The 26601-nt window shown below is 36.8% G+C and overlaps 2 protein-coding genes across 2 annotated transcripts in view; one reads left to right on the forward strand and one right to left on the reverse strand.

Annotated features, from left to right (window-relative positions):
• The window catches only part of LOC110374584 (proton-coupled amino acid transporter-like protein CG1139), a 43254-nt gene extending 16709 nt beyond the window's left edge, over positions 1 to 26545 (forward strand). Inside the window, exons 2-8 of the mRNA XM_021332347.3 lie at positions 17447 to 17526; positions 18998 to 19132; positions 21136 to 21408; positions 22401 to 22761; positions 23008 to 23186; positions 23396 to 23571; positions 23773 to 26545. Coding sequence (XP_021188022.1) covers positions 17447 to 17526; positions 18998 to 19132; positions 21136 to 21408; positions 22401 to 22761; positions 23008 to 23186; positions 23396 to 23571; positions 23773 to 24077 — 1509 coding nt within the window. The 3' untranslated portion in view covers positions 24078 to 26545. The remainder of the gene's footprint in view (positions 1 to 17446; positions 17527 to 18997; positions 19133 to 21135; positions 21409 to 22400; positions 22762 to 23007; positions 23187 to 23395; positions 23572 to 23772) is intronic.
• LOC110374585 (uncharacterized) lies at positions 11887 to 13567 on the reverse strand. The gene is made up of 4 exons (XM_021332348.3): positions 13288 to 13567; positions 13089 to 13152; positions 12690 to 12897; positions 11887 to 12608 (listed from the first exon to the last, which is right to left on the reverse strand). The coding sequence occupies exons 1-4, from the start codon at positions 13336 to 13338 to the stop codon at positions 12311 to 12313; spliced, it is 621 nt and encodes a 206-aa protein (XP_021188023.1). The 5' UTR covers positions 13339 to 13567; the 3' UTR covers positions 11887 to 12310.
• Positions 26546 to 26601: the final 56 nt, after the last annotated feature.

A 26601-nucleotide genomic window follows, 5' to 3' on the forward strand; every position in this document is an offset into this window, starting at 1 on the left:
TAATGACTCATGCATCTAGTATTTATCTTAAAAATATAGTAGACTCGTTAGTGTTTGCTCGGGGGCTTTCCCGATACCGCAGTAGCTGGGTAAAGGTATTTACCAGTGACCTCGTGAACCTCCGTCGCTGGTGTCTAATGACACTTGTCAAGCTGTAACAATTTATTACTTAATACCCACATTCCTTAGGTATTATGTTTTGTTTTGTAAAAAAAATACGCACATACCTAAGGTACTAGGTTTTCCTTTGTAAAAAAGCGTCATATTTTATTAATCGACTTCTAAATTTTTATGTTCTAAGGTATGTTTTCGAAACCTAATATTTTGTTTTATTTAAAGACGTTGTATTTGCAAGATAGTGTGTCCTTGCCAAGCGAACGTTAAACGCACGACTTTCTAACGCTTGAAACATAGGTGTACACTATTATTGTTGCAGGCGCTATTTCGCGATGTAATACCCAATCATATGCAGTGCAATCAAAACTTGCCTTTTTGTTCTAGTTGATATCTACACTACAAGATTTTAATAGTCTTCCTAACAGTGCCCGCTCATTGCAGACTAAACGACCGACTGTTGACCCGATGGTTGGCATTTTTTTTTTACTTAAAGAAAATCTTGATTCCTGTCAAGACTATCATTCGGCCTGATACCGACTTGATATCGCATCTTTGTAATATGCTTATATCATTCATCCTCATACTGACTTCTGAACCCAAACAAACTCTATCGACTAAAAGTTTGCTGTGTGCATAGAAGAAGGCTTTGGGACTGAAATATTTTTTTGCAAATAAAACATAAAGCTGTTGTTGATTCAGTATTCAGAATTTTAGAAGAATTTATCATTTAACTTGTTTACCTATCAAATGCAATCTCTTCGTTGTCACTTCAGGAAGTTACCGACATCTATTTTGGTATCTTTGATCATAGGCCGAAGAATTAGCGGAACGAAGACTGTGTGAATTCTAAAATTGGAATAGATCAAATACTAATAATGACAGTCTGCATGTTTGGCAATTGCGCGGCATTGCAGTTGGCGCCATCTTTCAATAATGAAATCATGAAATGCTTTTTCATCTCACAATGTGTCTCAAAGTCGTGAATGCTATGTCATAATGTTGACGCATTTTATTTACTTGTAAATAAATAGGTCATACCTGTACTTCCCGATTTACCATATTGGTGATTGACGAGTTTCTCATTCCGCTTCTATGACGGTCTATTTCTTGTCACACGGCAGTACCTGTTAAATTCGAATGGTTCTATGGCGATCTCTGTGACCTGCACTTACCAACAAGCGTACCGACGTGGTTGGTATGGGCAACAGGGCAAATCCCCCCAGTTTGGGGAAGGCCTTTGTCCAGATGTGGACAATTTAGGCACATTGCAAAGACGAAAACCGCATTTTGTTATTTTCCGCGGGGCTTAGACCATTAACGCAAGATTTTCTCACACAAGGAGTTTTATAAATCGAATAAATGCAGTGTGCAATTTGTGCATCGTCCTTGTACTGGTTTAACTCCGTGTAGTGGCTGATCTAATCAATGTCGGGATCTGGTCACCGGGCCTGGCGCGCCGGGATGCCTCGTTTAGTGTAGGCGAGTGTTGACTGGCGCTCTCCGCAATTACTCGCAAGACGGCCTTGCGACCGCTTTACTTCACTATCTTACACTACATCTTACTGGCTAGCTGTATTCCGGTGAAAATATGCGGATACTGGTCCCCATTTTTTAGGTTTTCTGGACTTTTTTCAGGCTTGATTAATTAAACGAAAAAAGAAAGGCAAAATGAATAATTAAGTACTTTACCTAGTGCATGAAATGAGGTTAGCAATAAAATTCACGTAAACGTTGTTAAACTCTATCTAATCGTTGCCTTTCAAAATGGCAAACGCTTTTGGGTGGGTACTGTACAAAACCTTTGTCGTCGTAGTATTAGCTTATTAAGGGGCTTGTGATTTAAAGTACCTAAGTAGGTATCCAAAACTAAGTCAAATACGCTTTATATTTTTCAACCCTTTACCCTTTCAATAAAAATGGATTCGTTCTACCATCTTATAAAAAAAATGTGATGTGATACTAGATTTCAGCACAGTTTATTTACATGATTTCATGCGATATAATAAAAAAATAATTTACGCGTGAACGGCACTATAAAATCGGCTCATAATAAACTGTTGATTGGTTCTAGTCAGTTCTACGTGAAATCTATCATATTATGCTCATTATTGCTTCCGCGATTTTGACGCTATGACTGTAATTACGATATCAATAAATACTGATGTGTTCCTGTAGGTAATATAAAATTTCAATTTTATTATCTGGGTTCAGTTAATGATATTATGAAATCTAATAAGAAAATACCCACCTATAGTTTACTTACTTAATTAATTATTACTACAGTTTGTAATAAGTATCTACTTATCAGGTCTGGTGGTATGTTACTAAAACTATGCTGCCTAGGATAGGTACATTATGGCTATGACTCTTCAAATTCGATACCGTCTGTTGTCTATTTGTGTTCAATCCAAAAAAATTACTTTTACATCCTTGCACTCCATCCACATGTTTTCATATGTCTTTTTACTGCTGTACACATAACGGTCTGGTTGGTAAATATTCACAAGTGGCAATTTTAGTATTCTTTTTTACTCATTGGATAATTTCAAAACTGCGAATGCTGATATCCATTGTCCAATTTATTGAAATAAAAATGTTGAAAGGTCCCTTTTGGTTGATGATATTACTAAAATAGCGCTGACCAACCAACGTGACATTTGCGTGATGAGTTTTCCACATAAGCTAACCAAGAGTTGATACTTTGATAGGTACTAATGATCAGGGTTTTCCTAAGTGAGGTACCTGTATGTATATAGATATCACCGCATCTACTTGCAATAAATCTTCTATGTCAATTGATAAACCTTTTAATGCCCTTAATGTAAAACGCTTATAAAGCAATTTGTATATCATTTAGTTTTACTTCAATCGGGAGATTGAACTCGTTAAATAGTGAGCGTTAGCATTGAAGTAAAGAACCAATTCAAATAGTTAGAACATTAATCTCGCACAAATACGTATAGTAGTGTATAAAGTAATACCTCAGTAAATCTACTTTCGATCGCTCCCAATCCCAAGGACTGCGATTACGATACGTCGCGGCGAATAGGTCGCAGTGGGGCGGCCCAGGCGGCGCGCGCGCAGCGAGACCGGTCGGCGCGGGGGACCGGTCTGCCTGGGAATTTTCCATGCTTTCCTCGCCGCCTCGCTGAGCCTTCAACATGTAGACTGATTGCATCTCTGTCGATCACCGCCGCCACTCAACTGCATGGAAAGAGGCCTGCAATTACATCGATAAGGAAATTCGGGCTTACTTTTTGTACAGCTAACGGTTTCTGTAATGCTTTTCCAGATATGGAACTTACAAAAAACTTCATTTTGAAATACAAAATAAATGAAACTCTGTTTTTTCATCTGATGAGCTTTTCACGTCTTTTCACAAGCAAAGTGAATCTCGAAACGATGGTGCCCTTGAAAGCGCCCGTCCGACACCAAACTTTAACATTCACAAAATAACTGAAGCTGAAAAAAATGTCGCTTCTGCAATGTACGTATTGTTGGCAACCTTGCAGTGATACTTTTAGAAAAGTTCACAATTCTTCCAAAACTGAATGGGCAGAGTAGTGCTATCGCGTGCCAAGCCGTCGCGCCAGGCGCCCGCTACTTGGCACGCCATGTCATACGGAACACAGCGGCCGCTCGAACGATTTAGCATGTGAAGTTCAAGGCCAGCGCCGAAACGTTGCGTGATGAGTCAGGTGTTAGCGTTGCATCGCGGGGCAGCAGCATAACATCGCACAAGCACTCATATCTATGATTGATGAAATCTTGGTGGCCGTCTGTAGGTAATCCTCTCGCAAATAAACTGAAAAATGCACATTCTTCGCAAAAATTCTGGCACCGGCTCCAAGGGCACAGAATTAGAAAATAAATCATTGTTTTCGCACCGCCTTCTCGAACCGGACAAATGTGAAAGCTTCTGGAACTCATTAAAGCTATTTGTCAGCTGCGCTTCGACACTTCCACTTGTTGTGGCTACCTTTTATGTAGATCAAAAAGTTTAATGAATTTTTACGACTAAAATGAAGAAACGACATATTCTTCTATACATTGGATCTCATATATAGGTAATATAATCGATTAAAAGTATCATCATCATCATCCTAATCCTCCGAGCCTTTTTCCCAACTACGTTGGAACTAACCGGATGTAGCTGAGTACCAGTGCTTTACAAGAAGCAACTGCCCTGCCTGACCTCCTCAATCCAGTTACCCGGGCAACCCGATACCCCTAATCGATTAAAAGTATATCACTGATAAACAAACATATTAGTTATCATAGGTGCATCTTTTGATCTTGTTCATAAAGTTCGTATAAATAATGTTGGGAAACTTGCCATCCCGTAATAATAAACCGGCCAAGCGCGAATCGGACTCGGACACGAAAAGGGTTCCTCATTTACGACATAAGTCTAAGTTGAAGTGATTTGCTAATCCTCTTAAATATCTATTTCAATTTAGTTTTCAGTATTTTCTATTAGCAACAGAATAAAACCTAGATAAATGGCAATTGCAACTGTCTAACTATCGCAGTTCCTTAGATACAGCCTGAAAGACAGACACTTATACAGCGAAGTCTTACTAATAGAGTCAATATTTTGCCCGTACAGAACCCTAAAATACTAATGATCTTTCTAATGAAAATTATGGTTCAATTAATTTTCTTTGCACGTTACCTATATTATATTAATGAGTTGGCACTCGATCGACACAAGGCACATTTAAGTAGGTATAGTTTTAAGATCAGAGCTTGATCCAAGTTTCAGTAAATACAACGCAGAAAGAATTTGAAAGTGTTTACCAGGGTCAAAGAAAACTTAAACCGTAACATCTCTTCTCTAAACAGTTATTTGGATTTCAGGTACTTTTTTACTGTTAGTTGGCCACATACTAAAATACCTAGCATCATTTGTTAACATTAAAACACTACCTACACACATGCATGTCATATTTATTTTAAGTCATGCGCAATATTTACTAGTAATTATATCAGTAAGTAGGTATCTACATTTTGGACAGCTTCCTCTCGGACTGGCCTCAAGCAGCGAGGGATAAAGAAAAGTGGAAGGCTTTGGGGGAGGCCTTTGCCCAGCAGTGGGACAGCACAGGCTATTAAAAAAAAAAAAGGTATCTACATTTAACCGGACGATGCGAAGGTAAATCACACGAAAAGTCCTGAATTGATCAAAATAGAAATTCGTTAGAAACTAAATTATTTTTATCATTACGTATTTTACAACAATGAAGAAAAATACCTGTATATTTGATGTGATTATCATTTCTCTACAAAAATAGAAAAAAGTCAGCCAAGTTTCAATTTAAGCTGTAGGTATCGTGGCGACACACTTAGATTAAGTAGTTCTAAACTTCTAACGACCGTTTATAATATTCTGTCTTAAACTGAAAGCTCTAAGGGTTTCGCGAGAGCCCATGCCATTGATCGCACATACCTAATAACTTAGTTCTAGGTCTACTCATTATAACAATTACTTGCCATTACGCTAATCCTAATTATTTAATAATTAGATATACCTACCTAGAAACATTTGATTACATGTTAATGGTAACTCTACTTTATGATGAACTATAATCCGTAATCTAGATACTATACCACATGTAAATATATGCGGACCATGAGACTGCAGAGTCTATTATATAAAAATTAATATTTTATATCACGGATATTGATAATGTAACATTCTATCATTTTCAAAGCAATATGCATATTTATACCTAGATACGTACCTAGGATATCATACGATATAAACTGAAAATCATAAAATGCATTTGCAACAAATCAGTACGCACGGCCAGGAATTGAAATTTACAAGAATTCGAGACGAGCACTACAGTTTTCGGTAATGTCAACTTTATTTATACTGCTCTAGGTACTTCGCAGTCTAATATTTCATGATCAAATTAAATGGTGTGGTTGTAATTTAATTTATGTTTAGTTGGACTGCTGCCCTGCCATCACAACGTGGAAAACAGAAAATTCATAGCATGCCCTTGGAAATTATTAGCTCATACAGCGATCCTGCGCACCCTAGATATAATTCATCTGCTCGGCTTTCTTGATTAGATAAGAGATAAGAGTTACTCATTATTTCTCACCGTTTCTTATCAGATCCGAAGAAGCACAATTTCAATATTTCAGTGATCATACAAATGATGCCTGTACTTTCTAACTGAGCATCCATCGTTTGTACAACACGTGCTAATGCCGAAACACGTGCGCTTTTGATAATCAATTACCGTCGCCGTGATCACACGATGCCGCGGCCGGCAAGCGTGGGCTATGTCAGTGTCACGAATTATAAACCCTGGAATAAACTTCCACTTCTGAGTAGGTCCATCTGAAGTATTTAATACAGTTGGTTTAGGTACGCAAGATTGTAGACGTTTGAGCATAGTGGGAACTTTTCTCAAACGCTTCACATTTAGGTGCAATCTTTTCATTATCTACTATATTGTAAATATGTACATACTTGCAATAAGTGATCAATAAAAGGAGAAAAGAAGACACTCAGATAATTATCCGAAAATCCCGAGAGATTTTGAAAACAATTTATTCAGAAATCTGAATTTCTTGGGTCTCAGCTCAAAGGGCTCGGTGCAACGTTTTTTTTTTAACTTGGCAAAGGCACACTCACGTAGGTAAATTGCCATCTGTCACTTTCTTGGGTACTATTTTTTTTGTATGCTCAAAAAGAAAACCCATTACAAATTTTAATAAACTTACAGCACAAAATACATAGGTACAGAAGTCAATCTCATGTATGTACTTCACTTTTCATGCCTAAACTCGGCGGTCGCGCTAGGGTCGTCAACTTTTTATGCGCATAAAACTAACGTGGTAGTGGTACTCGTATCTAATTATTTGATTTATTGTTGAGAATAAAACAAGAAAAATGAAATATAAACCAATAATAATAAAATATTTAATGTGGCATACATGAGGTTAATAAACACTTTCAACGGAAATTCGTTTGAACGAGATACCGAACTTTTTCAGAAACCGCAATTTATAATTTTGTTATTCATACATATACTTATAGGTACTTACTTATTACTCTTTACTTGCGAAAAAAATATTTTTGTATGTAATGGGTTGGTACAGTCCCTGATCTAAGCTTGCTTCTACCTACAGAAACCTTGATTTGCGAGTTTTATTTCGTCTACCTTACAACATACTCTCGCCATGAATTATCAACTCCTACTACTTAGTAATAATCTTTGAGGGTAGGTTGGGAGGTTCGCCTGGGCCGACACTAGCAAAACTTATTACGGCATTGGCACAGCATTGGGCCAGAGGCCGCCAGGGCGCTTACCTACCCACCTAACTGTACCTACCTACTGCGTTTATTAAAAGAACCATCGAAATATGAGAAAATAAGTAGGTCCATACTATAGGTAATACGGCAGGCTAAAAAACGACAGTTCACTGTTTATTGTTGTATTAAAACAACCGTCCACTGAACAATTACATATAATACGACTTTTTTTGTTACTCCATAATTACTTTTTCTTTTGTTATTAAAATTAAAAATATTACAGTCAAATTACAGTTAGATAGGTATCACAACGCGTGCACATTTATCTACCTTGTGTGTGACGCGCTTATCTCAAGAAAGCGGCAGCCGCGCTCGCACTGTTTTGAGTTGTTTTGAGACAGCGCGTCTGTGAACACGCACACATAGACACCTATGTCTGCGTGATTCGAACGCGCTTTGTATGTAGATTGACTTCTGTACCTATGTATTTTGTGCTTACAGTCACATAAATCCTTCAATACATGTAAGCTATTAAATAGTAAGGATAACTACTTATAAGATAAATGTTGAATAAGTAGATAATATTATGTTAATAAGTACAACATGGACACGTTTAGATCAATATTCATGAGCAAACAGTGGTTTACATATTATTATTTTGTGTATTGTAGCTACGCATATATTTACTACTTATCAGTAGACGCTGGCTGTAAATGAGAGGATACAGATTTTTTCTAAATATACATATCTATAGGTACTAATATTATAAAGAGGAAAACTTTGTTTGTTTTTTTGGTTGTAATGAATAGGCTCAAAAACTACTGGACCATTTTTAAAATTCTTTCACCATTCGAAAGCTACATTATCCACGAGTAACATAGGCTACCTATATTTTATCCCGGTACGGGCAGTAGTTACCACGGGACGCGGGTGAAACCGCGGGAAAACGGCTAGTAACAAATATAGGTATTTAACAAACAACTCAAATAAGGCAGCTTTTTCTCGAGAACTTCATGACTTGTTTGTACAATATTGGACTTTTCCATGTTTAATGCAAATACGGCAATTTATGTATGTTTATCATATTTAAGTTGATTATAAAACGTCTGTGCCAAACTTGCTTCAGATCCAGTGGTTCCACCAGTGCGTTAGTCGGACAGTCAGACTGATTCAGTCACCAAGTCCTTACCTTATTATGACACAAAATGTGTATTGTCCCTCTGTTCTGATTAGTTAGCAAAATGCGTACGTTACTCAATTATATATAGATCTATCTGAATCGGCAACTGGCTGTTGGACTGTGCAATACACCGCGAACAAGCCGTACCATGTTTTATTAGCCGGATTAATTAAAAGACCCTCGAGTGTGCTGTGGTAGTTTTCCTATAAGACTTGTTAAAATATAGTGCTTGAAAATATCAGTGTAATATAGACCGTGTGTATTACCACCTACCGCTCATGGTTCACCGCGGTTTCATCCACGGCCCTGGGGAACCACTTTCCGCAATTAAAAACTAGCTCATATCCTTTATCAGACCTTGGACTATCTGGGTAGTTACCTAATTTCATTTAATTATTATTAATCAGTTCTAAAGGTTTAGCGCGAAAGCCCAAAAAGAGTTAATATTGAAAGCTGGTCTTCTTGGCTTGCCCACCTTTGGATCCAATTTACGAATTGCCTTACTATATTCGTGCAACTCCGTTTTGTACCTTAGTCGATGGTTCTAAATTTCTAAACAGCTACTACTGCTGTCTTACTGCTTTTGCTAAATATGAGTGTGACGAACATATTCTCGCAGCATATCTGACATCTGTCTCAGGTAAACATTGGAGTACATACTTCATTTATCTTTATTTTGTGTACCCTCTAACCACTAAGTAGGTACCTAAAGTTTACGGAAAACGAACTATTACGATGTTTATGGTAAAAAAAGTCAAAACATTATCCTGGTCATTCACCCGAAATTCAAAGACAACAATTCAAACAAATTCGAAACGCAAACATTTTTTATAAAGTCGAATGCATGTTTAACCCAATCTCTGCAAGCGTTTTGGGTGGAACTTGCAAAAATATGGCAATCGTCTGACAAACCGGCCTTGTATCCAAAAACCTGTTATGGAAATTTCTTTTTCGCAAGTCAGCAGCACGGGTAGGGTTAAGTAGCGGTAATTAAGGCGACGTGGGCTCTCGGTGCGCAGGCGCGTCCGGGCACAGGCAGCGCGGCATTAAACGATTGCAATGAAATCGCCGCGTACGCAACGGGCTATTCTGCTTCAATTTATTTTCACCTATATATGTCGGGACCTATAAGTTCATCTTTAAATTTAAACACTAAATATTAAGTATATATATTCCTTTGGTTATGCCAACCTTAATTATTTATGACAATAGTCATTAGCTAAACGATTTAACTTGAGTTTTTTCTCCTAAAAAACAGGTTGCTGTTATTATATTATACATACATACATATATATTTTTACTAAGGGTCGTAAGAATATGGGAGAGCATATGTATAGTTACTTGTATTGCTTCTATTGGATTGAGCATAAATAATGCTAATTATGTATTTTTCACTCAGCATCACTGATTTGCCTGACAGCCGTGCACAACAGACGTGGACAGACGTAGACCAGTTATAAAACGACCTTGTATCATATAAATAACAAAAAGTATTTTCAAAGACATTGACAATAGACCTTTTAATTTTATAGATTTACATTTAAATAAATAACAATATCGTTTCGAGATTTCCCTATTATTTCTGTAATGTTCTACTCTGTCATCATGTTTAATTTTTTTATAACACATTCACATTACAATTTTTTTTCAGAGATGATTTTAACATAAGCTTCGGAGTAACACTTCTTTAAAAAGATGACTCGCTGTCCTAGTCTCCTCTATCTATAATTTTCCAAAGGTTCATACCATGTGAAATTCGAACCTTTTCAACATTTTATTTGTTTAGTTTTACTAGCAACCTACTTTATCGAGGTCAATATAATAAATACAACATTTTGTGAATGTGTATTGCAGAATTACGCGCATGTAATAATTCCTCACTCTCGGTGAAATCCGGTTGTATCTGGTTTGATCGACGAACCACTGAGGGCCGGTGTACGAAACGTATAAGAGGGCTACCACCTATCTCTTCAAAATAAACTAATATTGGCATTCTATTTTATCCAGCCCAGTTTACTAACAGTATAAATCCAATTAGGGAAAATACCTAGCAGTTCATCTTAATCACTATGCTCCCTACTAATATTATAAATGCGAAAGTAACTCTGTCTGTCTGTCTGTTTGTTACGCTTTCACGTCTACACCACTGAACTGATTTGAATAAAATTTGATACAGAGATAGAGTTGACCTTGAGAAAGAACGCAGAATAGTTTTTATCCCGGACTTTTTTAAGAATTCTCTTGAAAACGCGATATAACGTAACGGGCGGAAGCTGGTTATAATGTTGCGATTGATACAGCCACTTAAAATAAGTTGAACAGAACTTGGAAGAGATTTCATAGTAAGACGGCATTTTTTTATGAAAGTTTGCTTTTGGTGGGATTATGCAGACACTTGAGAAAGGGCCTGTAGTCGAAAAACAAGTAATCTAGGGGACTGCTGCTGACAATGAGCTATTTTATATTTTTCGTTTCAAACCAAATGTCGACGTAATGATACCTCGGTTTAGGTAATAGGTGGCAGGATCAGTAAACTATTGATGCAGGCAAAAGTTCTTAAAATATTTTTTTATGTAGCGGCGCGCAGTCGGGTAAAAATAAATAAAGATATTTTTGGTAGTAAGTACATCAACTTTTTTATGGCAAAATCTTATTTGCTTTTAAGTTTTTTGTAGACTGGCTCAATAACCGCAAGCATATACATACATATATTACTTATATCTTTGCAATTACCGTCAAATGAAAATGTACCTTGTGCTAGAGAGTTTATAATGATTTTTAATTGCACACTTTTTCGGTGGCCGAAGCAAAAAGTAATTACCACTGTAATAAAACGTACATTCAAATATTTGTTCAGTCTTTCGCAGTTGGTGGATTTTTCCGCAAATTGTACACATACATAAAGCATATTTCTGTTAAAATGCCACCAAATATTTAAAACGTGACAAACAGATTACTTGCCTACATCATAGTTAGTACAGAATAGATCCGTTTCGTGTTTAAAAACAAAGTTGGTACCTACAGTCTACATCTCTTTTATTCCTATTTTCCTTTCGCAGGTATGCTGGAAGAGATTTCTTTGCAAATAAGCATTTTCTTTGAACATTCTTTCTTTTCTGTTGTTTTTCTTTATTGCATACAAAAATTCGTTAATAAATAAGTAATGATTTTCAGGTACCTAATTAATAACTGTTAGTCCTGAAACTCACTCGCAACGCCACGTTTTACGCATTTAACGTTACACGTTGTAAAAAGTGTATCGTATTACATATTGTATGGCATGCAGGGGTAAAATAAAACTGCACGATATTGCAAACCAGATACCTGTTTTTTTATTTAATGTTTGTTATCATTTAAGTACTTAAATGTGTAGCAAGTAATTAATTAAGATAATCAATTCTTATATGAACCTAGACACATGAGAAAGGCTTTGCTCAATCGATGCGTGACGCTTAGTTAAGTAGTAGGTACTGCGGTTGCGGGTAGGATTTGACTGCACTACCTGCCTGTTTCAGCGAACACGGATGAATGTCTTTCATAAATGTACTGGACAATAATAATAGGAGTAACATACATAGAAATCGAGCATTGTGATAATGCGAAACCTATTTTTAGGGATCTGAACCTAAAGAAAAAGAGATCAAATAATTCGTTGGCATATACGGTTCGTTAAGTAAAAACTTCTAGAATTAGTCTTGTTAATTGTACCATGTGGAGGTGCAGAGCACCAATCACTTAACTTATGGAATGGAAGCGCCTGTGATGTCCAAGTTCTCGACGGTGTTCCCAAAGCGCAACGAATTGTAGTTGTTGAACTTCTTGGAGGGGTACCTGTAAAATTTGCCGAAGTTGGGCTCGGCGTACTTGACGAACTTTTTCCATTCCTCTTCTTCCTTCGCCCAGGATTCATCGCTAACGCAGAAGAATATTTTGCGCATCCATGACGGTACGAAGGAGTCCATATAGAAGAAACGCTTCTTCCACACCTTGTGCGTGGACACGTAGTGAGTGTCCCCGCCGCCCAGCCATTCAGGTATGCTGTGGAGAACACGCACGGTTAGCTCTAGGGGCTGAAAGGGTCGCAAAGCAAAGGTGAACAGGCAGAGTAGCGGCACCTACAGGCTGAGATGGCGCAGCGCCCAGCGGTACATGTTGGTGTAGTAGTGCGCGCGGCACAGGTGGAACTGCGGGTGCCCGTCGTGCGCGTCTTCCAGGTAGCTCGCGAGCGCTGCCACCGTCATCCCCGCCTGGTAGCTCTCGATCAGCACCACGTACCCGTTGTGGATGTTCGCCCACGTGGGCTTGTGGGCCGGACCCGTCTCACCCTCTGAAACACACAAGATACCAATAAAATGAGTGCACTGGTACCGGGGCACAGCGTGGAACAGGATTCGCGCTCAGGTGACCGATAAATCGTCGCTATCAATTGAATTATCAAATGAGCCTTCTTGGCAAAATAATTATTCATTTTTTTAAATGCAACTAGAACTGAACTCTGATTGGAAACAAACAACTTACTCATGGGTGCGGCGAGATCCAACCCAACGCGCGGCTTCCAGAAGAACGTCCCCGGCACCGCCGCCTGCAATAGATTTACAGCATCTATAGTGTTGACGGAATCACAATGTCAACTAAATACAAAATTTGAAATAGCCCATATTTTAAATATGTGCAAGGAATTTCTACTGAGATCGATGCACAGCAAACGACGGCGCACCTGGGCGAGGGGCGCGACGCATAACGCGAGAACGACGAGCGCGGCTGACATGCTGACAGAGAATGGCGCCTGCCGTCCACCAGAGCGTCGTCACAGCCCTCGTCTCCCAGGGAATGTTTGAATGGCCGGAGACACCCGACACCGTAAGATGCCTCACCTCACATCTTGGCATGTCTAAGTAATCGCTGACTTGTAGTTTTCTAAGAAGTCATGTAGTTGGTTCACATTTCAAAACAGACTTAAGGTCTTGGCTCACTTACCCGCTGACTGCTCACATCCGACGAACATATTATCTATGCTAATATTATAAAGCAGAAGAGTTTGTTTGTTTGTTTGTTTAAACGCGAAACTACTGGTCCGATTTGAAAATTTCTTTCAGTGTTAGATAGCCCATTTATCGAGGAAGGCTATAGGCTACTTTTTATCCCGGTACGGGAAGTAGTTCCCACGGGATGCGGGTGAAACCGCTGGCAGAAGCTAGTAATACAAATATAATCTTTAAAAGGTTTTGGGCCATCATACTGAGTATTTGATGCCTCACTCATCACACGTTGACGAGTCAATCCCCTGACCAACAGCGATCTCTTAGTCGCTTCGTAGCCTTTCTCAAATAAATATCTGCCAAGCAAATAATGTGGACAGCTGGATGCCGTCGCTTGGACGTCGCAGCGTGCATTATTGCTGCATGTTTCATACTTGAATTGCTTGGTTATAAAAAAAGGAACAGTTAAATATATAAGGTTGGCTTTACCTATCATGTCGAAGATGGCTAAGCCGATTGAGATTATTTTATTTTTTTTGGATAAAAGGTTTATTATCAAATTGACATACGACACTGAGGGTGCGTCTACATGGTGCATGTAGCTGGAGCTAGTAAACATGCGCAAGCTACTTGTATCGTATAGATGCACCCTGAGGATGTGGGAATCTCGTGACGAGAGCACGAACAATTGAGTCATCTGCATAGCCACAGGAAGATGGTCATTACTGGTCGTCTGCATTAGACATCGAGACGACATGACCTACACTTTAGTTTTGCTATATAAATGATAATGATTATCAACTAGTTGAATGGGTTCACATTATAGTATCGATTAAAGCTACATTGATATTCTATCGGAAGAATTGTCCAACTCCTTTCTATCGGATTTAGGATCACGCAAATAATTTTGGCAATAATCATGAAACTCTGAAAGATCAATCATATTACTATACATTTACACAAAAAAAAATAGAGGTACGAGAATTGTACTGTCACGACCTAAAGTGCTGATAGGTGTCAATTCCTGAAACTGTAGTAAACTTGTGTTATTCCACAGGTGATGAGGCCCAATAATGTAAATAAATACTTAACGACCATACTTAAAAGTTGAACCTTCTCAATGTATTTTTAAACGTGCTAAGTGGTATGTGGTGTCACCTACTACTTACGTATTTGCAATTCCAATATATACGTTGATAAACAAATTCCAAAATATAGGAAAATATCTCCACTTGCTTAGGTATAAGTTCGCGGAAAATCTACAAAAATAAAGGTGCAGGAAACATTATGAATCGGTACCTACCTACTTACGTGTTTTTTAATGTTATGTGTGAATGAACTGCAATGATGAATAGATTTATAATTGTTACGTTAACACTGACTGATGTAAATGACTGAAACATGTCTTGCCTTCAGTATAAACTTGAGGCACTCACAGGGTATTAATTTTATTTTAAAAACAAGGGCACAGCACACATTAGCATTTCTACACATTTTCGCAAATATTCATAATCTTGTTAAATCTAAACAAATATATTTACATATTTACAACGAAAATTAAAGATATATCATGACGCTTCTCGTTACCAAAAGGCTGGCTATTACCTCGGACAAAGGATCAGCATGGCGATCCAACGAGGTAATGCTGCCAGCCTCTTGGATACGCTCCGGGATGAGAATTAATTTTTTTCATGCCTTTTAGTTTCAGTTTTTTTTTTACTAGGATAGTTTTTATACTTGTTGTAAATAAAACTTAAAATAATATTAAATCTTAGCGCTATTGTAACAATGCCGGACATTGACGTGTGACCTACAGAAGTATTGATATTTGTTCGGCACCTAGAGTCATTGGCATTACCAAACGGATCATGTAGGTGGTTAGCGGTAATGTATTGAAATCGACACATGCTGTTATCCATCCGATATCTTTGTCCTTTTGCGAGTGCCCCGAGATGTTTTTGGATATGAAATAGCATTAATTTTCATACTTACCTAAATTATTTTTTTCTAAAATTATTATGAATTTAAGTCGATGAAATCTTGTAACTTCACGAACATTTAGAAGCAAATGCGGCTCAACCGCTTATTTAATTTAATGACATACATTTATTGCACTCGCACATGCAAAGTTGGCATTTTATGACGGAATTATTATTCTACAAGATTTATTATGAACATTAAGTTTTATTAGTGCTTGCAAGTTTTTTGTAAGTAGTCAATCGTTTGAATATCTTATATTATTATGATTTAATGATGAAATAAGATCAATATACTGAGTTAGATACCGATCGACTGAGTTAGATATGGCAGTTTGTAGAGGTAGGTTCGTGCTGGATTTTTATTAGTTTTTAATATCTTCTCGTTTTTATTAGTATACATTTACAGCTTTCGTTAGCCAAACACGCGGATTAGTAAATAGACTAAAACAGTTTTTTAGAAAATAGAGTAGAGTTCTAAGTGATTAGCGAAAAATTAGGCAGAATCAGAATTTTCCTGGTACCTAAGTGAACATGAAACCGAGATCTTTGTTATCTATACTGAACGAATTAACCTCAGGAACTGCTGGTCCGATTAGAAAAATTATTTCTACTAAAAGGCTACTTTTTATCCGGGTTCGTGCAGAAGTTCCCTCGGGATGCTGGTGTAACCGATGGCAGAACTAGTTACAGAATATAGGAACATACAATCAGCATTCAACACCGCATTCATTTATGTACGTGTGTCCGGTATTACTTGACGGCAACTCCTGAGTTCCTGACATCGGTCGTCTGAATCGCGTTGCGCATCTGAGCCACTGGGCGACATCCAACTACTGACATTGTTGTTCATGACTTCTTATTTGTAAATAAGGGTGACGGTATTGTTGACGAATAGCTAAATATAGTACATATCTACTTGGTTTTAACTAGATTCAGACTTAAGTACTGTTCGGATTGACAGCCTACTAAAGTGGTGGTAAAAAGTTTAAGACCAAAGCGAAAGGCAAAAGCGAAAGCAAAGGGTTTGGTTATGTTTCCCAAATCCGAGGAACAAAAATAACTGTTTAAAGTATGAATTTAGTTTTGTACAGCACTTAGTAAACTTAGTGTAAAAATATACCTCTCCTTATAAGTTGCGGTAGGTAAGTAGGTAATTGTGAAATACCAGACGGGGAAATCATAAATTCTCTTTGTAAACAGTCATAGATATAGCCAACAAAAAAAAAATAGAAATGATGTGTTGGGTACCTACTGAGAACAATCAAATTACTAATAAAAACCATTACTCAACTTTTCCTCGAAAATTCCCCATTTAAAAAGTATTTCAACTGAAATCAAAAATTATTTGGCACCATAACTTATAAATTAATCATGTTTATAAATGTTTACATTTACAAATAAGTTACTCATCCTATAAATATTCCACTGCACAATAGGACTCATGAGTTATAAATAATACTTAGTTTAAGAAGTACCGTGCCGAAATATTCCATTTCGGACCGCATCCTAGGAAAACCGGAAAAAATAATTTTATTTATGTACCTACCGAATGTTAATTGTCATGATATTGTAACCAGTGCACGTGATCAGGGCTAGAATAGTCCTCAGTATAAACATGTAGATCATAAGTCGTGTGCCCGATGCTCTACCGAATAGACTGCGTGGGCGCACCTCTTATAATAAACACATTCTGAGCCAATATTAGTGAGATATCACAGATTTGGCTGTCTTCATACTTCCTAAGCATGAAATGTACGAATTTTCCTACAAATGTATCGAAGTGCTTGATCACTTACGTAGGAGGTTAATTTTACCTAATCTTCAGGTTTAAAAACATGAGTAGTGTTTCGATAAAATGAAACAGGTAAAACCATGGTACATGAAGTGTGTATTATTAAATCTTGTTGTTTAATTTCAGGAGGCAGAAGAATGGGCCCGGCGGCAGAGCGGACCTATGGTCAACCCGTCGTTCGAGCCGGACGACTTTCTTCCCCAGAGGTACTTACCTACTTATTTGTTATACTCCAATCGCCAATGAGTAATATAAAACTGGACATATAATTTACTCACAAGGATGCGATAATAACTATAACTATTTAAATCACTTAATATTTTAATATCATGAATTAAGTAGTTCTTATGCTCTTTATTTTAAACAGTAGAAATGACCTTGAATTTATAGATTCCTTGAAAGCCTTCTACTAAGAACTAAAATTGAATGCCTAATTATAACTAGTAGGTATCAACCGTTTTATTTGCCGTCAACTTTAAGGTCGACTTTTTATTGAACTATATAGGTATAAGCAGATAATAATGAGAAGTAAACAAACAAGTTGCAGAAGCCGAGATCTGAATTGAGTAGGCTCATTGACGTCAACCCTTAATTACTACATTGTGACAATTCCTAACAATATGTACTTACATACGTGAGGCTAGGTATTAAATATATGTTTGTGCATGCTTCGTGGCACAGGTCAAATTAGTTGTATTCATTGATTACAACACATAGATAGTTGTACTCGGATAAAATAGAGGAACCTGTTGTAGGTAGATCAGTATTTTCGTTGAGATTTGAAATATTATTCAGAAACATTACAATACCATGGCAGCATACAAGCAGCATAAAAGCTTTTTTGCATAGGAAACCCGAAAGGCCTACCATATAGCATAAGCAAACCATAACTGTTCTATCAATCGATTAGAATGTAATTGGAGCAACACTGAAAATGCCAAGTAAATAGTAGTATTTAATGATGAGTGAAAAATTTTCCACAGGTTAAATCAACATTCAATACATTAGAATTAGTTTTTGTTTGTCTTATAACAACTGCATGCAAGTACTGCAACGTTAATGCGAAATCACACCACAAGTAGGTTTCAGACCTTATGGTAGTTTAGCCAATCGATATTTTAAAGGTCAGATTTATTTGTGTTGTACTAGTTCAACACTTGAAGGCAAGTGTGGATTATGTTCACCACCCGTTAGTGGTTAGATCAATTACTCGCGATCATTATATCGCTGCAGTTCTGAAAAATGGTTCTTAAACAATAAACGAAGAAATTGTAAATCAATAAAGTAACATCGGTCTCCTAGCAATGTATAACTGGAGGGGCGATGGAGGGGTACGTGCACATAACCTTTAGCTTAGCAAATATATTTACAATGATCAAATTTCCTGTGGTAGGTTTATTTACAATATTTCTGTTAAGATTTAGTAGCTTTTGCGAGTGTTAACAAAAGTGTGCCAATCAATACGTTCATATTTCCAGTTATTGTTGCGAAATTTCTCGTAGCTGTATGCGAATTAAAATGGTTAATCGGGTTACCAGTTCAGTGTTCTCCATGATTTTTTTCTTATAATTAGTGTGTTTAGTGATAGAAATTAAAGTGTCGGTACTAGTGGTTTAGTACTAAGTTCTAAGTACATAACTTCGATGACCTGTGTTCTTAAAGCTGTGATTTTTGCAGCCTATCACCGGTAAAGGATGAGAAGAAGAGGCCAGGAGACAAGAGCATCTTCCTCGTTAACATGAAGGAGAAGAATATCCCTGAGGTGGAGGAGTATGAACCTTATGACAACAGAGTCGTGGATCACCCCACCACGTAAGTCAATCTCAATTATTATTTACGTAACACAAGCTGGCAACAGCCTACTAAGTGTAGGGTGAGAACTAAGCATCTGTGTTTGTGTATTTGTGTACCTGGCTATTAGAAGCTACCCAAGTACATAATTAGGTACGTAGAACGTTAATTTAAGTAGGAGCCAACTAGTTCATGTAGGAATCGAATGTTTGTAGGATGACTTTACGAAAATTTACTTAAGTACTCAAATTCGTAGGTTTTGATATCAAAGTCGAGGCTAAGATTATTATCGCACACGGTAGTGGTGAAACCATTCGTTGATTGTATTTACCGACACGTAACTTGCCTCGTCTAATTACTGTTTTCTTTATTTCTTGCATTCAATTGAGTAGATATATAATTAATTTTAGATATAATTTTTTGATTAGTTAAAACCTATTTTACCTACGTACATAGGCACGGACGTATATATTTATAATTTAGTAGTTCGTATAAATATTTCACTTACAAATGTGATTTCTATTACATATCTTTAAGCATATCAAAGCAATCTACTGCGACTTTTAGACCGAAACTTAATTGTCTTGACTTAGTTTCAACTTTCATTTAACAACAAAGTATCTGACTTCGAAGTTCACGTGTTTCTTATTTATTATTAACGAGTCTCGTGGAGCACGATTGTGTGCCAATCTGCCAATAAAACAATAACATGCGCACGCGCCGCATGGCGAACCTATCGACATATTACTTATCCTGTCCGTTATTATTAATTGAGAAAAACACGACATCACATTCATGACATCACATTATCCGGACTGTTGGATAGCTAGATGATATGCACAAGTAGCAAAAGCTACGTCATCCACCTATGTAGGTACTCGGTTAAACACTTAGGTAAAAGTCCTGAGGGATCTTTACTTACTAAAAAGTGTAAAATATAAAAGGGCTTAATTTACTGATGGGATTGAGGACGAGTACAATCTCAATTTTGAAGGAAGATTCAACAAACAATACTAAAATAAAACCTATGTGAATAAAGTTTATACCGTATCGATGTATTTTAATTTATATCTATAACTTTTTCCTCAATAAAATTGACCTAAACCACATTGAGTCATGAATGCAAAATTGGACTTCCGCGTCCACAATTTCCTACACTTGCTTCCTTCTGTAACTTCATGACAAATGGCAACAAGGATTTTTCCTTATATATTGATAACATTTAAGTCATGCGATGGCAATATATTATGTATGACTGGAATGCAGATAAGATTGTTATGCATTGATGTTGGCCGTCTAACCGCAACCAGTCTGCCGCCGTACGAGACTGAGTCGCTTCCTTGAGAACTCGGTCACATTATAAGTCCAAAGGCAAAATCCTCACCTACCTACATAGGTGTACTAATGTACGCAGTACAGTATAGTAATCCATTGCTAGACATGATAAACCATGTGATTGGAATTAAATATCATACACACACTCACTCGTAGTTAAAAAATCCCTTTTGCAAAAATTTTATGCAGGAGTTAAGCTTTTCTGAAAAGTATCTGAGTGAAATTGCACGAACTCTTATTACAGATACATATAAGGACATATGTATAGGTACATATTAAGATATACACAGCTATTGATACAATACGGAGCTACTCGTATTGGCATTCAAATAACAGAGTGCCATGGAAAAACACAACATGAATAATTTAATTTTAATCGACAAACCTGCGTAAACGCAGATTAGTAGGTATAAACAACTTAAGGATACCTAATGTTTACTATGTATGTAACGTTACCTATAAGTAACATACATACACGCGGTGTTGGTCACATGTTTAATGATTATCTATTTAAAATCATTATAACATAATTATTTATTACCGACTTCTAGTTTTCCTTAGAAAAGAGTAGGTAGCTAATGTTTTTACGTTGGTAGGCAGATACCTAATTAGCAGCTTTTGTTTCTGGAAAAATAGGCATTACCTATAAGAATTCTTTTCAGTTAAATAATTTACGGTTTTTCATACAGGAACATGGAAACCTTTCTTCATCTGATGAAGGGCAGTTTAGGGACTGGGATTTTGGCTATGCCGAAAGCCTTCTCCAACGCTGGTTACGTGGTGGGCTCCGTCGGGACGGTGATCATTGGCGTCCTTTGCACGTACTGCATACATATCCTGATAGACTCATGTTACGTCCTGTGTAAGAGAAGAAAAGTGCCTTCACTGTCGTACACGGCCGCTGCAGAAGCCGCACTCCTCGAGGGGCCCGACTGGTGCAAAGCATGTGCACCGTATGCAGCGTAAGTTTCCTTTTTATTATTGAGCTAGAAAGCTTAGCATTCATTATGGTATTAGTGATAAGGTGAAGCATCCTGTGATGGTTTTATTAAGAACTGCTTCTAAGTGACAGGTGTACGTAATATGTTTTTGAATAAACAAGTCCAATTTATTATTAGAATAGGCGACACAGCACTTAATTAAAATAGATGAAGCATATGAAGCAAATAACGATTTAATCTGTCTTAAAAACTTTGTAGTAGGTGTGTACAATTAAGTAGGAAGTGTTATGAATCTGCTTAGGTGCTACTAAGACACGAATGGTTTTTGAGAACAGAACATGCTAAAAAGATTGTCAAAGTACCCAAGTGATGGCCTTACATACTATGTTATAGCCATGTTATAGCTAGGTATATAGCATACCTTCTTTGTAACTAGGTGTTCAACCGTAAACACTCAAAAACAGATAAAGATTTAAAATTGAAACAATAAAGTGAGGTGCTTGAACTGAAGTACCTTTTGGAATAAACATTGAAAACATATATTTCACAACCCTTATCAGTTATCAGTACCTAAATAGCTAATCAGTATCTATGGAGTCCAATAAAAGTGACCTACGGAAAACTCAAGTCGCTCATCGAGAGATCCGTAGGGTCATCAGGATATAAATAGTTCAGAAATCTTTACTATTTTTTTTTCATCTAAACTATTAAAGAAGAAAGCATTTACGCTGATTGTACCATTTAACGATACCTAAGCAAACCATTTCACGGCTGGTTATCGTTAGGTATATTGAAATCCCACCCTTAGAAATGGTAAAGTTGTATTATGCAGATACCAATCCATAAACTATAAAACAAATCAAATGTAGGTAGGCAAAACTTATGATACAAACTCTTAATTTAATTAACCAATGTTCTATGTATTATCACAGATTACCTACGTTTCTGATTTTTTTGTGTAGATAGGTTACATACTGAGTTATATAAATTAATTTCTTGTTTTTCTTTTCCAGGCACGTCGTGAACGCTTTCCTACTGGTATACCAGATAGGAACCTGCTGTGTGTACGTGGTGTTTGTGTCAGATAACATTTACTTCGTGCTTACAAAGCATTTTGGTATAGAAATAACCGTTTTTCAAGTGATGTTATGTGTTCTCCTACCGCTGATACTCATCAATTGGGTGCGGGACCTGAAGTATCTCGCTCCATTCTCCGCCATCGCCAACGCGGTGACCATCGTGAGCTTCGGAATGATTTTATACTACATCTTCAGAGATACGCCCACTCTGGAAGGCAAGGTCCCCGCTGGAAAACTGGCCAACTTCCCGTTGTTCTTTGGAACTGTACTCTTTGCACTTGAAGCTATTGGTGTGGTGAGCAAATATTTTTTAATTTACAAGTATCTTTCTTCCTAACGTTAGTAAAAGATTGATTTATTCGTTATTGTCTGACCTCATTCAATAGATGTTACGATTTATCTATAATCTTGAGTCGTACCCCATTCCAATCCGAATCTTTATTCAATTATTTATGTAAAGCATCTGTTCATTTTATTGTATCTATTAAAAAGAAATGCAGTCACTTTATTTCATTTAACTATGTATTTATATCTTCCTCAGATCTTGCCCCTTGAGAACGAGATGAAGACACCGAGAGACTTCGTGGGCAAGTTCGGAGTGCTAAATTGCTCCATGATCAGCATCATCGTGTTGTACGTAGGCATGGGGCTGTTCGGCTACCTGCAGTACGGAGACGAGTCTGCAGGCAGCATTACACTCAACTTGCCTAATACAGAAATGTAAGTCTTGAGTATAACTTGTTTGCATTTAGTAAGTTTTAGGAAAACACTTCAGGCAATAGGTACTGGCCGCTGTTATACGTTGACATGATAACCAGCAGTTAGCAGTTAAAAAATTGCTTGCTGCCCTACTTTTTTGCCATCAACCCCAGGTTATAGAGGTAGAATTACGTACTTACATGTATCTAACTGTATTTTTTCCGTCGCAGTCTTGCCAACGTCGTCCAATGCCTGCTTGCCTTCGCAATCTTTATCACCCATGGCCTGGCCTGCTACGTTGCCATCGACATCCTGTGGAATGAGTACATCGGCATCCGAATGCTGAACAACAAGCATCGGCTCATTTGGGAGTACCTCTTGAGGACCGTCATCGTACTGTTGACTTGTAAGTGGTAAACATTTTAATTCAGTTGTATGTTGACCTTGTGTTTAAACAAAATATTGCATGTGGTTGGACAAATAATATTTAATTGTAGTACAAGCTGTAACAATAACTTGTTTGACCTGCATCTGAAATAAATAAGATTTAAACATCGAAGTAGGTCTTGTTGGTCGTGAAATTATGCATGTTTGTATTTGTTTGCAGTCGGTATCGCAGCCGCCGTCCCAGCACTGGAATTGTTCATCTCGCTGTTCGGAGCGCTGTGCCTGTCCGCTCTCGGCCTGGCCTTCCCCGCCCTGATCCAGAGCTGCACCTACTGGTACTACGTGTCAAGGTCGGAACGCATCCGAATGATCGTCAAGAACGCCATCGTTGTGCTGTTCGGAGCTCTTGGACTTGTCGTCGGCACATGGACCTCACTTGAACGCATCATCGCTACGTTTGGCACTAGCGTCATTGAAACTGCGTCGAACCACACCATGGCCCAAAACGAAACGCTAACACCCTGAAGTTCGACAGCCGAGAGCGTTGATCCACTCTCGCACAGTGCCATCGCGGAATCCCGCATTGTACAATGCAGCGATTCCTGTTAGGTACCTACACAATTCGTTACATAGATTATTTTATAAGTATTTTTTGATTGACGTTTTCCATGCAAACGTTAACGATAAGAGATGTATTATGACTTGTTGATATTGTTAATCTTAAGACAGCTTTATTATAGATGTAGGATAGTGTGATAATAAGCTACTTGGAAATATTTCACGTAGGTACAATATTGAATACTGTTAAAATAACATCTAGGTACACTTGTTCATTGTCCCGTTGACAACAGTGGATAAGCAGTTGCTATTGATTAATTATTAATGTAGGTATAATAAATGTTTGTATTAATTGTAGGAGCATTGTGATGTTTTCAGTGATTTATTAAATGCTCTAATAAATATTTATTTTAATTTAAATTTCAAATAAATCAATTTAATTTATCAATGACCGTTATAACATTTTAATGAATTAATTATTTTTAAATTATAAAACTACAAAAATACTTGTCATCTTCTGAGCACCGTACCCGACGACTCTGATAACTTTAAGCCAACCTTGTTCGCCACTCTGAGTAATATGTATAAAACTACATCAAATCAATTGGAATGTAACTGTACTCTTGTTTCCGATTATACTGCAACATGGGTCGCTAAACTGGTCATCAATTTGAATAATTTCTTAAGGCGCTGACAGCCCTAATTGGCTTGTCTCAAACAATTTTCTGGCCAAATCTATCCAGTTTTTGACGGCAAAAAAAAATATATTAATCTTGAACATATTTCTGAAAACCCTGTTAATTTCAAAACGCGTTCTCGGTAAGCTTTCTCGATACAAAAAAAAAACTTATCTCATAAAATGATCTTCCAACAAAAATATCTGTATTACTTGTCAACGTACATTGACAAAATTTGAAACATTAACGAGTCCATATGTAAATACAGAACTTGGTCATTTTTTTTTTTTTTTGACTACTCAACTCATGTTAAAGCTATTAATTTATATTTGTATGTTACGTCGCGTCAACAGGCTTCTCTCTCTCTTTCTCTCTCGTATGTATTTTGTTTTGGATGCTGTCAGCCTCTTAATCTGTTCTTGAACTGCTCGATGGATCGTTTCGTTTACCATAGGTATATTATTTGTTGAACTTTTTTATTCCACATAAAAAATGTATTTCAAACAAGCCAATTTAAAGGCGATAGCTAGTTTCCCAGCTAAGTATATTAATGCCCTGGCTGGAGGTTACTATCCAAAATATTGTTACTAAATATTTTCTTATAATATCTATCTATATATGATAATATTTATAATTGCATTTAGTTAATACATAGGCCTTGTTAACGTTAATTTAAAGTACCATACAGTCTCATTACAGTTGTCGGGTTATACATGGAACGGTTGTTACTATTAATAAGTTCTAATTATAAATATATTTTTAGTTAAGCTTTTATCCTAATTCAGTGAGATTGAGTGTAAGATAAAGTGTGGCATTTTGCTATAGTATCCTTAGTACAATCACTTTAGGTTTATATGAAATTGCTTTCTTCGATGTTCAAAGAGCTAAAACTCGAAAGTGCCATTCTGTATAAGTCGAAATTACTCCGTGCCTAGTTAGAATTTGTGTAAGGTACAGCTTAGATTTGTAGGCAGGCTTTTAAAAAACAGGATAGTAAAATATATATAGTTACTTAATTTTACAAAACTCATACGGGCTTACAAATGAACATCGAACAACATGGATACATTATAATTTGCTAATAGTTGAATTTTCTATACTTAATACCTTGCTTCAGCTTAACGAAAGTTGAAACTCTTCGTTTGGCTTGCCTGGACGACAAGACGTGTATCACGTTGAGGATAAATACTGCAAGGCCAACATTTCTAACTTTTTATTTGTAGAAAGTAATTATTTATAAGTATATGTATAAATTCTTCGCCATATGCAATATATCCACGCCAAATTATGTAACTAGCTACGTCTGTGAACATTGGCAGATTTATTAAACAAAATATAGTTTTAATTTTAAAACCTCGCAAAAAAAAACATTGTTACCGAAAAATTGGTTGTACATACATAATAGACCGGATTAGATGTGTCATGATCTAAATTTGTATTAATAATTCTACTTACTAAGCTTTTCTTTTACTTTATGATTTTCAAAATATTTCTTTATTCATTTTTTTCTCAAAAGGTTTTCACAGATACTTAGTTCCTTCAAACATACAATTTAGTACAAATGCCAAGCGTGTTCCGGTCATGCATATTGATACAAACTGTGATGTTGATAGCTATAAATATATTTATTAGGATGTATTCACATAGTTTCGATTATTTGTTTGTTGTGCTGTGTGTTGAACACGACAGTGATAATGTGCTCATAAGTGTAATTAGGTCAAACCCAAATGTACCTAATAAAAATGATTATCTTAATTATTTTTGTGTATTTATTTCATCTAGCAGTGTTCTTTATCACTGGTATACAACAAATA

Source organism: Helicoverpa armigera, chromosome 1 (genome assembly GCF_030705265.1).
Source record: "Helicoverpa armigera isolate CAAS_96S chromosome 1, ASM3070526v1, whole genome shotgun sequence".
Lineage (NCBI taxonomy): Eukaryota > Metazoa > Arthropoda > Insecta > Lepidoptera > Noctuidae > Helicoverpa > Helicoverpa armigera.